General features: G+C 50.3%; 1 protein-coding gene across 3 annotated transcripts in view; it reads left to right on the forward strand.

Moving 5' to 3' along the window:
• The window catches only part of FBXO31 (F-box protein 31), a 54,892-nt gene that overhangs the window by 19,782 nt on the left and 22,076 nt on the right, over positions 1-13,034 (forward strand). For 2 of the 3 annotated variants that reach the window (XM_032156254.2, XM_032156255.2), the window contains exon 2: positions 4,086-4,157. In XM_032156254.2, the coding sequence (XP_032012145.1) occupies positions 4,086-4,157 (72 nt within the window). Of the gene's footprint in view, positions 1-4,085; positions 4,158-5,944; positions 6,032-13,034 lie in introns of all 3 variants that reach the window. The other variant, XM_032156253.2, reaches the window with a different exon arrangement.

A 13,034-nucleotide genomic window follows, 5' to 3' on the forward strand; every position in this document is an offset into this window, starting at 1 on the left:
ATAACTGGACTCCGGTGATCACTTGGAAGGACAGATTGTGTTGTATCAACATAACTGAAATAAGATTGTAATGGAACAGGAGGTGGGGCGGCTGCCAGGCTGCGGCCGCAGCTCTCACCCTGCCAGCCCTGCCCTCTCCGTCCTTGCTGTGCGTCAGCGTCTTTCCTCTTCCCCCTCCCATTTGTAAGCATTTGCTGGTGAATATTCTTTTATCTCCAACTAGAATCGTAGGATGTTGAGACCTCGGAAGGGGGAGTTGGCAGATGATCCGGTCCAGTTCCTTTAACTTACAGATGAAAAATGAAGACGTTGCTCCAGTTATTTGTAACATAGACCAAGTCTTTTATTATCATTTGCCTTTTTCCTCCACAGCTCAAGGCAGTGTTGGTTTTGCTGAGAGTCTCTCTCAGGAGACTCTCACAGAGTCCCTGTGTGTTTCTCTGATCATTCTTTGATTTCCCCATAGCACTTAACCATGTAGCAAGACATTTTCATTAAAAACCTATTTATTCCTGCCATTCTAGCCAGTCACCCTGGACAATTGGAGAGCTCCTCTAAAACAAAATTCTCTGGAGGCAACTGGAGAATTTTCTTCATTATTATTCTATCATTGACAAATTTTCACTTAAGAAATTCTTACCAGTCCTTGGTCTTCCTTGGCAGGCAAGCGTCAGATGCCCCAAGTCAGCCAGGAGGCCCCTAGACCATGAGGCAAAGGAGATGAGCCGGTGTTGATTTTTTTTTTTTTGAGGCAGAGTCTTGCTCTTGTCGCCCAGGCTGTAGTGCAGTGGTGAGATCTTGGCTCACTGCAACCTCCGCCTCCTGGGTTCAAGTGATTCTCCTGCCTCAGCCTCCTGAATAGCTGGGATTCCAGGCATGCGCCACCATGCCCGGCTAATTTTGTGTTTTTAGTAGAGATGGGGGTCTCTCCATGTTGGTCAGGCTGGTCTCGAACTCCCGACCTCAGGTGATCCGTCCACCTCGGCCTCCCAAAGTGGTAGAATTACAGGCGTGAGCCACCACGCCTAGCTTTTGTTTTATTTTTAACCCGCACCTGGTGTTGGTTTTCTCTCTGTCATTATTAGCAGGAGTCAGCCTGGATGGTTGTCAGAGCAGCCCCTGGGCTGCTTCATGCTGCATGTCAGCTCCTTATCCCCGGCCCTGACTGAAGGGAGCACAAAGGTCCTGGTCCCCAGGCTCATTTGTAGTGAAGACGGGGGTCCCTGACTCCCCTGGTCATAAGGACAAAGTAATTGATAAATGTTTAAACTCTGGCCATGCACAGTGGCTCATGCCTGTAATCCCAGCACTTTGGGAGGCCGGATCACTTGTGGTCAGGAGTTGGAGACCAGCCTGGCCAACATGGTGAATTAAAACCCCATCTCTACTAAAAATACAAAAATTGGCCCAGCATGGTGTTGTGCGCCTGTAGTCCCAGCTACTCAGGAGGGCGAGGCAGGAGAATCGCTTGAACCTGGGAGGTGGAGGTTGCAGTGAGCTGAGATCGCGCCACTGCACTCTAGCCTCAGTAACAGAGTGAGACTCCATGCATCCATCCATCCATCCATCCATCCATCCATCCATCCATCCATCCATCAATGTATGTATGTATGTTTTACCTGTAGCCACTATGCTATAGCCTGGGCAACAGAGCGAGACTCCATCTCTAAATGAATGAATGAATGAATGGTATGTTTTAACTATAGCCGCTACACTACAGCCTGGGCAACATAGTGAGACTCCATTTCTAAATAAATGTATGTATGTATGTATGTATGTATGTTTTACCTGTAACCACTGCATTACAGCCTGGGCAACTTAGACCCTATCTCTAAAAAAAAAAAAGATAACTCAGTAATGACTGCATGTTGAAATGACAATAATTGGTTATATTGAGTTAAATAAAATATTACCATGAATTTTACCTGTTTAATTGTACCCTTTTTGATGTGGCTACTAGAAAATGTAAATGCTATTTGTGGCTCACGTTGTGTTTCCATCAGGGCAGCCCTGGCCTAGATCTGGAATCAGCAGCTCCCTGGGCTCTGTGGGAGATCTTCAAATGACTCACCCTTCTCATTGCTGTTTTTTTCTCCAAAGAACTAAAATGCGTCTCCTCGCTGGGTGTGTTCATTAGGGGACCCACTCTGGGCACTCTTCACTGGAGCCTGCTGGATTTAGGATGTGGTTTCCCAGGTCCTCCCGCTAAGGGGGACCCGTAGGCCGCAACTGAGAGGAGACGCAGGCCTTCTAGGAGCCTTGGGGTTCAGAAGTGGAGGCAGGGGACATGCTGTCAGGGCAGGAGCCTGGACGGCCCCACTGGAAAGAGATTTGCTGAGTAGCAGCTACCTTGCCTCGACTGCTGTCTCCTCCCTGTCTGCTTCTCGAGCTTTACTTTGAGTACTGTCAGTGCTTCCAGTCAGAGAAGCATTTGGGGTAATAGCATCCATGTTATTGAAAAGAAGGGATGAGGCCTCTGGGCGAGTAGTGCTTATCAGAAGGCGTGTGATGAGGGACAGCACTTTGGAGCTACCTGGCTAGCCTGATACAGGAATCGTATCGACGTTCCTGTATTGTGACTGCTGAGTGAGCTCTGATGGCCATCAACTTCGCTGGGCCTCAGTTTCCCTCTCTGCCACAGGGAGGGTCCTTACCTTCAAGGTCACTATCAGGCTCTCATGCCTGCACAGGGCATAAGACAGTCATTGTGAGCTGCAGTGGTCTGTGTGGAGACCCAGCCACCCCGTCCCATCTCCTGTGTTGTGTCCCTGCCACATTCTAACTGCAAAGGAAGCTTTTTGATCTAGGCTTCAATTCTTGGTCCCAGCTGACCATAAGCTCGAGGTCCTTTGTGGAGTCACGTCACCTGTCTGCGCTTGTTTTCTCTGTTAAAATGGAGACGACAGCGGTGCCTCTCTCATGGGACTGCTGTAGGATGCAGTGAGGTGATGCCCAGCATGGCTTGGTATGGTACACAGCACGTGGAAAGCTCAACGCAAGTGTTGCCAATAGCAGCTCTTGGCCCACGTGCAGTTCTGTAGTTGTGCGGATTAGCCCCTGGAGGTCTTTCCTTTTTCTTTTTTTTTTTTTTTTGAGACGGAGTCTCACTCTGTCGCCCAGGCTGGAGTGCAGTGGCGCAATCTCGGCTCACTGCAAGGTCCTCCCGGGTTCACGCCATTCTCCTGCCTCAGCCTCTCCGAGTAGCTGGGACTTCAGGCGCCCGCCACCACGTCCGGCTCATTTTTTGTATTTTTAGTAGAGACGGGGTTTCACCGTGGTCTCCATCTCCTGACCTCGCGATCCGACCACCTCGGCCTCCCAAAGTGCTGGGATTAGAAGTGTGAGCCAGCGCGCCCGGCCAAGGTCTTTCTTTTCAAAGGCTAGCGGAGGTGCTGGAGGACCTGGGGTTTTGCTTGGGACGTGCTGGGTGTTGGTGATTGTGAAAAGTGGAGCTGTGGTGGGGTGGGAGTAGGGGACAGAGAGGAGGGTCCTGTCAGCAGGTGAGGGTGTGAGGACAGGGGTTGGGGGAGGTGTCCAGGAGCCCTGCACTGGGCCCTGGCCAAGCCTAGCCAGGGGAAAAGGGACAGTGTTCACCCCTTCCCCCATGTCTTGCACGGTCCCCTCTTGGCCTTGGGCTGAGTTGAACACACAGGCAGCACGGGGAAGTACATGGGGTGGACTGGCCTCTGGCACTGTCTGACCCCTAACACCAGTGGTGAACTTGTTTCCATGGAAACATGGCACTGTGTCCAGACAACTGAATTCTGCCTCACTTTGTTCATAAACTAGGGATTGTCTGATACTGGTTTGTGTGTTTAGGCTTCTAGAGCTTATTAGAATAGACAACGCAGATTATTATTTTGTAAAGGATGACATTGACCAAAATAGAATGATGTCTTCATGGGTGAACAAGGGTGTTGACTGAATGTGGAGAAGTCAGTGAAATCTCCACAGTGACAGATGCACTCTGGAGATGGGGCTGAGGCTAGGTGTGCACCTCCCCTGCCAGCCATCAGCAACCTGCCCATGGTCTGTTGCATTATGACTTGTTGATCTTAAATTTCTGCAAATGTTTCTTGTTACAGAGTATGGTGTTTGCGAAAACTTGCGGAAGCTGGAGATCACAGGCGTGTCTTGTCGGGACGTCTATGCGAAGCGTGAGTGAATCTATTTGTTATCATCTATGATTAACTTTGTACCAGAAGCAGACAGTGCATATCAATGACAAATAATAAAAGTGATTTAGTACACACTTTTGTTTTTTCAGACACCATCTTACAGTCACATTTTGAATAGGGCACTGGTAGTAACAGCACTAAAATTAGGGAGGGGACGCTCGGTTCTCCCGTTCTGGGCATCGTGGATACTAGTGTCTTTTACTAGGCATCAAGGCCCTTTAGAGCTGAGAAATGTAGGCTGCACCAGAGCGACTTGGGTGTTCCTGGAGCTGCCTGTTTCTCTGGCTTCTGGGCCTCCAGCCTTCTGGACGGGACTGCCCGTGGTAATTGGGAAATGAAGCTGTGGTGCCTTCTGTCCAAGCCCCAGGTACGGAGAGCAGCCCCCCGCTAGAGTTCTCCTTCCCTTCAGCGTTCTGTGAGCAGGCTGAGCCCCCCAGCCCCGTTTCATGTTTCTCCGGTTCCCCCGCTTTCCACAGTCACCTGTGACACTCATGGAGCAGGCAGAGGCTCCTCGGCCCCAGGCTGTCTTCCCGCGGGTGTTTCTTCAGTGCCAGGGGCTTTCCCGTTTCTTGCTGACTGGACGAAGCTCTTGGTTTTTTGGATGTTCAGAGGGTTTCTATGAGTGTATCATACCACAAGTTTTCATCTTCTGACTGTTCTTTGAGCTTCTTTTCTTTTTTCTTTTTCATTTCTGCAAGGCAGTTGCTCTTTGAGTTTCTTAGGCCATTTGGGCCATATTATCTCAAAGTGACATGAAGACATACTTCTAAGAGTTGTCAGCACCAAAAGTCATGTCCTGGTAGGGACAGAGGTGTTTGGCCTGTCCAGGTGTTAGAGTTTCCTGTAACACCCAGAAGAGTGTACACATGGATGCTCCTTCCAGCTGTGGGGGTCGGAGGTGTTGCCTGGGCACTGAGTCCTGCTCTCCTGTGGGAGAGGCCATCTGGGCACAGGTGGGCAGGAGGCAGTGTGGCTGAGGGCAGGGCAGGGGGTGGGCACAGAAGAGGGGATAGGAGGACAGGGCATGGGGAGATTTCTTTTCACTGCTGATTCTTGACCCCTTGAAAGTGTTTGCAGAATGTGGAGAATTCACATGATCTGTTTCCTACAGTGTTTATTCCCCGCAGTGTTAGTCTGCACTGGCCAAAGCAAATGTCAGTGTTCATTTTCACAGCGCAGCAACTGTGTTTCTGTGAATTTGCTTTAAGGCTTATCCAGGAGAAAATTACTTAGCTTTGGGAACAGGTGGTGGAAGAAAATCAGCCTTAGCTCCAGAAACGGGTGGTGTAGTCGGCCAGCCTTGGTTGACCTGTGACGAGGCTGGCCTGAGTTAGTAGGCTGGGAAACGCCAGGCGGGTGCTGGGCAAAGTGAGTGTGTTAGTCAGGATAAGGGTTCTCTAGACGGTCATCTCAGATGCTCACCAGCCAGGACACCTGCCCTGCCACCTCCTGAGCCCCAGTGAGCTGTGGCCCGGGGACTGCCAGGCGTGTGCTGGCCCCAGGAGGAGTGTGATCGAATATGGAAAGGATTTCCAAGCTTGCTGCCACCATGAGTTTCTGGTGGCACCACTGATGGAAGGAAAACGTGTCACAGTGTTCTCTCCATCAGGTTTCTCAGAGCCACCTCCCTGTGTCCTGGGTGGCTGCGTAAACACGAGGGGATCGTATCACACTGGTGAGGGGCGGGCACTGAGTCGTATTCACGCTGTTCGCACAGTCCTGTAAAGTGAGCCATCCTTAGCCCTTTGCCTGCTGTGTCTGTTCAGGTATAAACCCTCGCGTGAAGTCGGGACGTTTTGTGAAAATTCTCCCTGGTTATGAGCACGTGGCGTACAGAGACGTTTACACCTGCCGTATGTACCTCCTGCGAGCTTTGGCTTTTGTGGCAGCCAGCACGGCCAAGAACTGCATGGGGAGGGCCCTCTAATTCACACATGGGACAGCTTTGGTCCTGGAGCAAGCGAACCTCGTGGCTTTTTGTCATCCTTTCACGTTCACTTGCCGCAGCGTGGCTCTGGTTCAGCTGTGACAGAGATCACACCTGTGTGTTGGACCCAGGCCGCATTTGGGTCACCTTTCTGCAGTGGTTTCTGGGTAGTATCAGTTGAGATCACTTTAATGCACATTTTCACATGTATCGTTTATTGAGGAGCTACTGCAAAAATTCATGCAAAGGCAGGAACGAACAGTAGAAGCTTTAAAACTTTTATTCTCAAGTGAAATATGAATAGTTGACTTCTGACGTTTATTAGTTAATCACATTTTAATAGCCTATGTGAATTAAAAATCACGTATGCATAGACCCTCAATAGACAAAGGCAGGTAGCAACAGTTGACTCTTTTTTTTTTTTGAGATGGAGTCTCACTCTGTCACCCAAGCTGGAGTGCAGTGTCACAGTCTCATCTTGCTGCAACCTCTGCCTCCTGGGTTCAAGTAATACTACCACCTCAGCCTCCCAGGCAGTTAGGATTACAGGCGTACACCACCATGCCCAGCAAATTTTTTTGTATTTTTAGTAGAGGCGGGGTTTCATCGTGTTGGCCAGGCTGGTCTCAAGTGACTCTTTAGAACTTAATTCTTCTTTTTGGCCAGGCGTGGTGGCTCATGCCTGTAATCCCAGCGCTTTGGGAGGTGCAGGCAGGTGGATCACCTCAGGTCAGGAGTTCGAGACCAGCTTGGCCAACATGGTGAAACTCATCTCTACAAAAAGTACAAAAATTAGCCGGGTGTGGTGGCAGGCACCTGTAATCCAGGTACCTGGAGGCTGAGGTGGGGGAATCACTTGAACCCGGGAGGTGGAGGTTGCAGTGAGCCAAGATCACGCCATTGCACTCCAGCCTGGGCGACAAGAGCGAGACTGTCTCAAAAAATAAATAAATAAATAAAAATTAAAAAAAAAACCGAATTCTTTTGATGGAGCTCTGGAAATTTTTCTAAGCCACAGTCATAGGAATTCAATGCTGTCTCCACTTTTTTTTTTTGAGACAGGGTCTATCTTTTTTGCCGAGGTTGGAATGCAGTGGCACAATCACAGCTCATTGTATCCTTGGACTCCTGGGCTGAAGTGGTCCTGCTGCCTCAGCCTCCCTAGTAGCTGGGACTAGAGGCGTGTGCCACCATGCCTGGTTAATTTTTCAGTTTTTGTACAGACAGGGATCTCACTGTGTTGCCCAGGCTGGTCTTGTACTCCTGGGCTCATTCAGTCCTCCCACCTTGGCCTCTCAAAGTGTTGGGTTTGCAGGTGTAGCCATTGCACCTGGCCTGTATCCACTTTTTATTAGCTCAGAGTGGTTGAGTGGTGATGGAGACAATGAATCTCAGCTGTCCAGAAAGAGATTCAAAACACCTACCTGCCCTAAAAGCCGTGTTGCAGTTTCTAGAGGCTCCGGGGGGCCCCTACTACTGCTTTCAGTCCACCAGATGGCCCATGAGTCAGCATGATCTGTTGGGAGCGGACCTAGATCTTAAGTTTCATAAATGCCCGATTTCTAAAAACACCTACTGAAAGCAGAAAGAGTAATTTCACCTAGCGTCCTGCCAGATCTCAGCAGATCACTGCAGCTGGGGAACTGGGTCCCGCTTTACTGAGGGGACCTTCCTGCAGTTGGTGCAGAGGTGCCTGGATTTGGTTAGCACGCTTCAGGGTAGTGTCTGAACGCTTTACACGCCTGCTAACAACACTGCCTTGTTGAGGTGAACTGTCTAGCTGAGTGGAGGTCAGAGCCAAGGGACCTCTCAGGAGTCTGTGGACAGGGAACACGGGGCTGGAAGGGGCCAAGGTGGGAAAGGAGGGGTGGGCAACGTTTGAAGACATTTGTGCTGTTCTAGACTGACCAGCCCTTCCTCTGAGCAATCAGTGAGGAGAGCTGTGGGAGGGGACAGTGGACTTAGCGTTGGCAAGAACAGTCTCCCCTCGGTGCCGACAGGAATGTGCTGGCTTTTCTTTTCTTTTCTTTTCTTTTTTTTTTTTTTGAGATGGAGTCTCACGCTGTCACCCAGGCTGGAGTGCAGTGGTGTGATCTAAGCTCACTGCAATCTCTGCCTCCTGGTTTCAAGCAATTTTCATGCCTCAGCGTACCAAGTAGCTGGGACTACAGGCGCCTGCGACCACGCCCGGCTAATTTTTGTATTTTTAGTAAAGACAGGGTTTCACCATGTTGGCCAGGCTGGTTTTGAACTCCTGACCTCAGGTGATTGGGCAAGGGATTTTCAGTATAAGGGGACAAGCACTGAGAGGCTCCTCATGTCGCATGTCTGTCTCACGATTTCTCTGGAATGTGCATTGTGGACCTAGGATGGAATTCTGACCATCCTCTGGGGAGGCCGCGCAGCTGGGGCCTAGCAAGTCTTCAGAGTTGCACTGGGGGCGGGGGACATTCCTTTTGTCCCCGAGGCAGGTGGAGGGAAGCTTCATGTAGCTTACGAGGAAGGGACCTCCTCCCCATGCTGCTGGGCTGGCCTCTCGAGCATCCAGGCTAGGCAGCCTCATGACGTGGTGCCAGTTGCTTCGAGCTGGCGGCTTTATCATAGGCGGGTTTTGATTGACATACTGTTGTTTATGCTGAAGTTTGAGTGTAGTTATAAAAACACAAAGTCATTGTAGAAAACTTGAGAAATTTAGAAAATATAATGAAAAACAGCAGTTAAACATTGGTTGCATTTCTCTTTGGACAAATTTAAATGGATGACCTACTAGAATATCAGGAAGAAAAAGTTCTTGTGTGTGAAAAAAGAAAGCTAATTTCAGCAGTCTCAACCTGATGCCTGTGATTTGTCCGTGTTTTCAGTATTCAGGTGCTCTTAGTGTGTCTTAATGGAGAGCATCTCAAAATTTGTTCTCTCACACCAGCCAAACCTTTCGGAAAAGTCTGCCCTGATTGGCTTCTGAGTATTTTGGGGCCGTGTGTGGCTTGTGTTTCCATCATTCACGTGGGCCGTTAACTGGTCGTGTTGCAGTCCTCTTGACCTTGCGCTGTGGGCCCCACATCTTATTTTATGATAGAGATGGGGGTCTCGCTTTATTGCCCAGGCTGAGCTTGAACTCCTGGCTTCAAGCAATCCTTCTGCCTTGGCCTCCCAAAGTGTTGGGATTACAGCTGTGAGCCACTGCGCCAGGCTGAGCTGACATCTCTGAGTGTAGGACTGTCCTGGGTGGGAACAAGCCCATACAGTAGAAGGCTGGGAGCCTTCTTTATTTTTATTTTTTTGAGATGGAGTGTCACCCAGTGTCAGCCAGGCTGGAGTGCAGTGGCGCAATCTCGGCTCATTGCAACCTCTGCCTCCCGGTTCAAGTGACTCTCTTGCCTCAGCCTCCTGAGTAGCTGGGATTACAGGCATATGCCACCACGCCCAGCTACTTTTTGTATTTTTAGTAGAGACGGGGTTTTGCCGGTTTGGCCAGGCCGGTCTCAAACTCCTGACCTCAGTTGATCCATCCACCTCGGCCACCCAAAGTGCTGGGATTACAGGCGTGAGCCAGCGTGCCTGGTGTGTGGAGTAGTTTTGTGACCTCAGAGTCACTACTTTTGGGGTATCTTTTCTTTTTCCCTTGGGTGCATGAGGTTGCCTGGCACTCTGGATAATGAGCATTTGTAAGGCGTTGGGAGTGTTAAGGGGAAGCCTGTTGTCCTGACAGCAGATCTGATACATCTGCTTCTCTGCACGTTGGTGAAGCCAGTCAAAGTGCATTTTTGGGTTTTTTTTGAGACAGGATCTCGCTCTGTTGCTCGGGCTGGAGTACTGGCACCGTCATGGTTCACCGCAGCCTTCATCTCCCTGGGCTCACGTGACTGACCTCAGCTCCTAGTTAGCTGGGACTACAGGTGTGTGCCACCACACGTGGCTAATTTTTCTATTTTTTTTTTGTAGAGACAAGGTCTCCCTATGTTACCCAGGCCAATCTGGAACTCCTGGGCTCAAGCGATTATCCCACCTCAGCTTCCCAAAGTGTTGGGATTACAGGCGTGAGCTACCGCGCATGGACTGTGTTCCGTACTTTTTAAAATATGTAAAACACCGATTCATTTTACCCTTTACTCAGATATTAACAATGATATCTTCTAAAAATATAGAGTGCCTTGCTTAGAAATGTAGTAGAATTCCTTACAAATGTCCGTTCCTCTGAAGCTGGAGCTGAACGTGGAGCAGGCGCACATAAGGCAGAATCCCGTTACGGAGCTGTGGGAGCACAGCAGGGGCCGCAGAGATGCCCGCCTCCTAGTCCCCAAGCCTGTGGAGTTGTCATCTAATCGGTGTGGGGGTCTCCCAGGGCTGCTGGAGCAGATGAACACAAAGGGGGTCTAAAATAACAGAAACCCACTTTCTCACAGGCTGGAGGCCAGAGGTTCAAGACAAGGTGTCCCGGGGCCCTGCTCCCTCCGAAGGCTCTTGCGGAGCCTCCTTCCCGCCTCTTCCTGCTCTGGCTGCATCGCCGCAGCCCCTGCCTCTGTCCCCACATGGCCCCCTCTGTCTCTGAGTCTCTGTCTTCTCGGAAGGACAGCAGTCAGTGGATCGGGCCCTTTCTGTGCCAGCATTCGTTTATCCTAACGTGCTCACGGCTACATTACATCTTGATTGCTTCCACAGAGGGCCACATTCTGAGGTTCCAGGGGACGTGAATTTTGGGGGGACACTCAGCCCAGCCTCCATGGTAATGGGGACTTTGTGGGTAAAGGTGCGGGTCCTGAGGCGAGGGAGGCATCCTGGACCACCTAGGCAGGCCTTGTGTCATCACAGGGTCTTTGTACAAGGTGGGGTCCTCGGGAGGAGTAGGAGTGAGAAGCAGGAGAGGCTGCGTGCGGCTCTGAAGGTGAAGGAGGGCCCAGGAGCCGAGCAGGGCAGCAGCCTGGGAAGCTGGATAAGGTGGGGAGTGGACCCCCGCAGCCTCCAGGAGGCAGCAGCCCTGGCCACGCCTCGGCTGACGGAAATATAGCTCATGTTAATCCATTTTCTTCCATAGAGTCCCTTGAGCAACATAGGCCAATACCTTTAGTTAGGGGCATCCACCTACAAAATCTCCATCTCCGCCAGTCTCCTGGCGTGGAGCCCACCTGTGGCACGTGGGCCGAGGTTCGGGGACTCTGAGTCAGGACGGGTGTGCGCCAGAACCCAGTCCCTCCCAGATGTGCTGGCGCCTGGGCCGGTGCTGGAAGGAGAAAGCGTAACCCCACCTTTCACGGTCCTTTCCTGTTTGGCTTCATTTTGAGTTCATTTCGGGAGCATTTATGCCAGGGCTCCCAGGGCAGACAGATGCCTACTTTCAGTGCCTGGAATTAGAGGAATGAGTTCACCTCAAAAGATTATTCTGATGTTCTCCAGGCTCTGCTGTGAGGCCAGATCTGTGCTCCCAGAGTGGGGTCCTGGACAGCGGCATCCACGTCTTCTGGGACCTTGATGGACGCAGCTTCCCTGGCCTCTTCTGACGCCTGTCGTGTCTGGACCTCCGGGCTGGACCTGAGCAGGCCTCGGGGATTCGGGTGACGCTCAAGTTTGTGGGCTTCTGGCCTGGATTATTTTCTTTCATTTTAGCCTTTACTCAGATATTAACAATTTTTTTTTGGTTATGTTATTTTCTTTTTAATAAAGGTTAAAATCTTAAAAGTCTCAGCATCTGGTAATCTACTACCAGATGTTAAAATGACATTTAATAAGAGGTAGCGATGTCCTTATTCCCATTCTCATCTTTTAAATCATCTGTTTAATGTTTGGTACTGAAAAACTGCGTAACGTTCAAAGCAGAAATAGGGTTGTTGGTTTTCCTGTGTCGTCGTTTAGCCTCCTAGATGGTCAGAGAAGCGTTTATTTCTTTATAACTGACAGATAATAATTGTATATATTATGTCTTTATGGGGCACAGTGTGATGTGTTGGCATCTGTGTATGTTGTGGAATGATTAAATTGCACTGAGCTCAGCCTGGCCACACGTCACCGTCACCTGGGAGCTTCTCAGAAACCCTGACAGGCGCCCCCCACCCCACCCCACATCCCCTTGCTGATGGACTTGGCTGCCGTGGAGCCCGGCGTTGACGTTTTCCTGTGTCCCTAGTGATTCTGATGCGCAGTCAGGGTGGAGAGCCTCTGTACAAACAAAGGAAGATCATCTCTCCACGTGAAGCTGATGTGTATATATGTTTTTTGTTGTTGTTGAGACAGAGTCTCGCTCTGTCGCCCAGGCTGGAGTGCAGTGGCGTGATCTTGGCTCACTCCAACCTCCGCCTCCTGGGTTCAAGCGATTCTTCTGGCTCCGCCTCCCAGGTAGCTGGGATTATAGGTGTATGCCACGATGCCTGGCTAATTTTTTTTTTTTTAGTAGAGATGGGATTTCACCATGTTGGCCAGGCTGGTCTTAAACTCCTGACCTCAGGTGGTCCGCCCACCTCAGCCTCCTAAAGTTCTGGGATTACAGGCGTGAGTGAGCCACCGCACCCAGCCCTATCTCTTGCTATTTCATATGGGAAGATAATGTGGCAGCTGCCCAGAAGTGAGCCCTCGAAGTGGCCTGCCCTTGCGGGAAGGCCTGACCATCTGCTGCCCTTGACTGAGACACTCAGGAGCCTTGTGGGGCACTGAAGTGCAGGGAACATTGTTCCTAGCTCCTTTTCCCACCCCCCCGAGCCCACTTTAGGGAGGACTGGGTCCTTTGAATTTAGAAAGATAGGCATCTAGATGACATATTTATAATAAAAATGGTGAGGCATTAGGGTATAGAGATCACGCTCACGTTCATACGTGTCCAACTCTACTCTTGACCGTTTGAATGGGATCTTAATTCTTACTGAAATCCATGGATTTATCTCTTGAATGAATACATTTGCTTGTGCGATAGCCATGCTTCGTAAGGACTTTTTAAAGTGCAT

This window comes from Hylobates moloch, unplaced genomic scaffold (genome assembly GCF_009828535.3).
Source record: "Hylobates moloch isolate HMO894 unplaced genomic scaffold, HMol_V3 SCAFFOLD_6, whole genome shotgun sequence".
NCBI lineage: Eukaryota > Metazoa > Chordata > Mammalia > Primates > Hylobatidae > Hylobates > Hylobates moloch.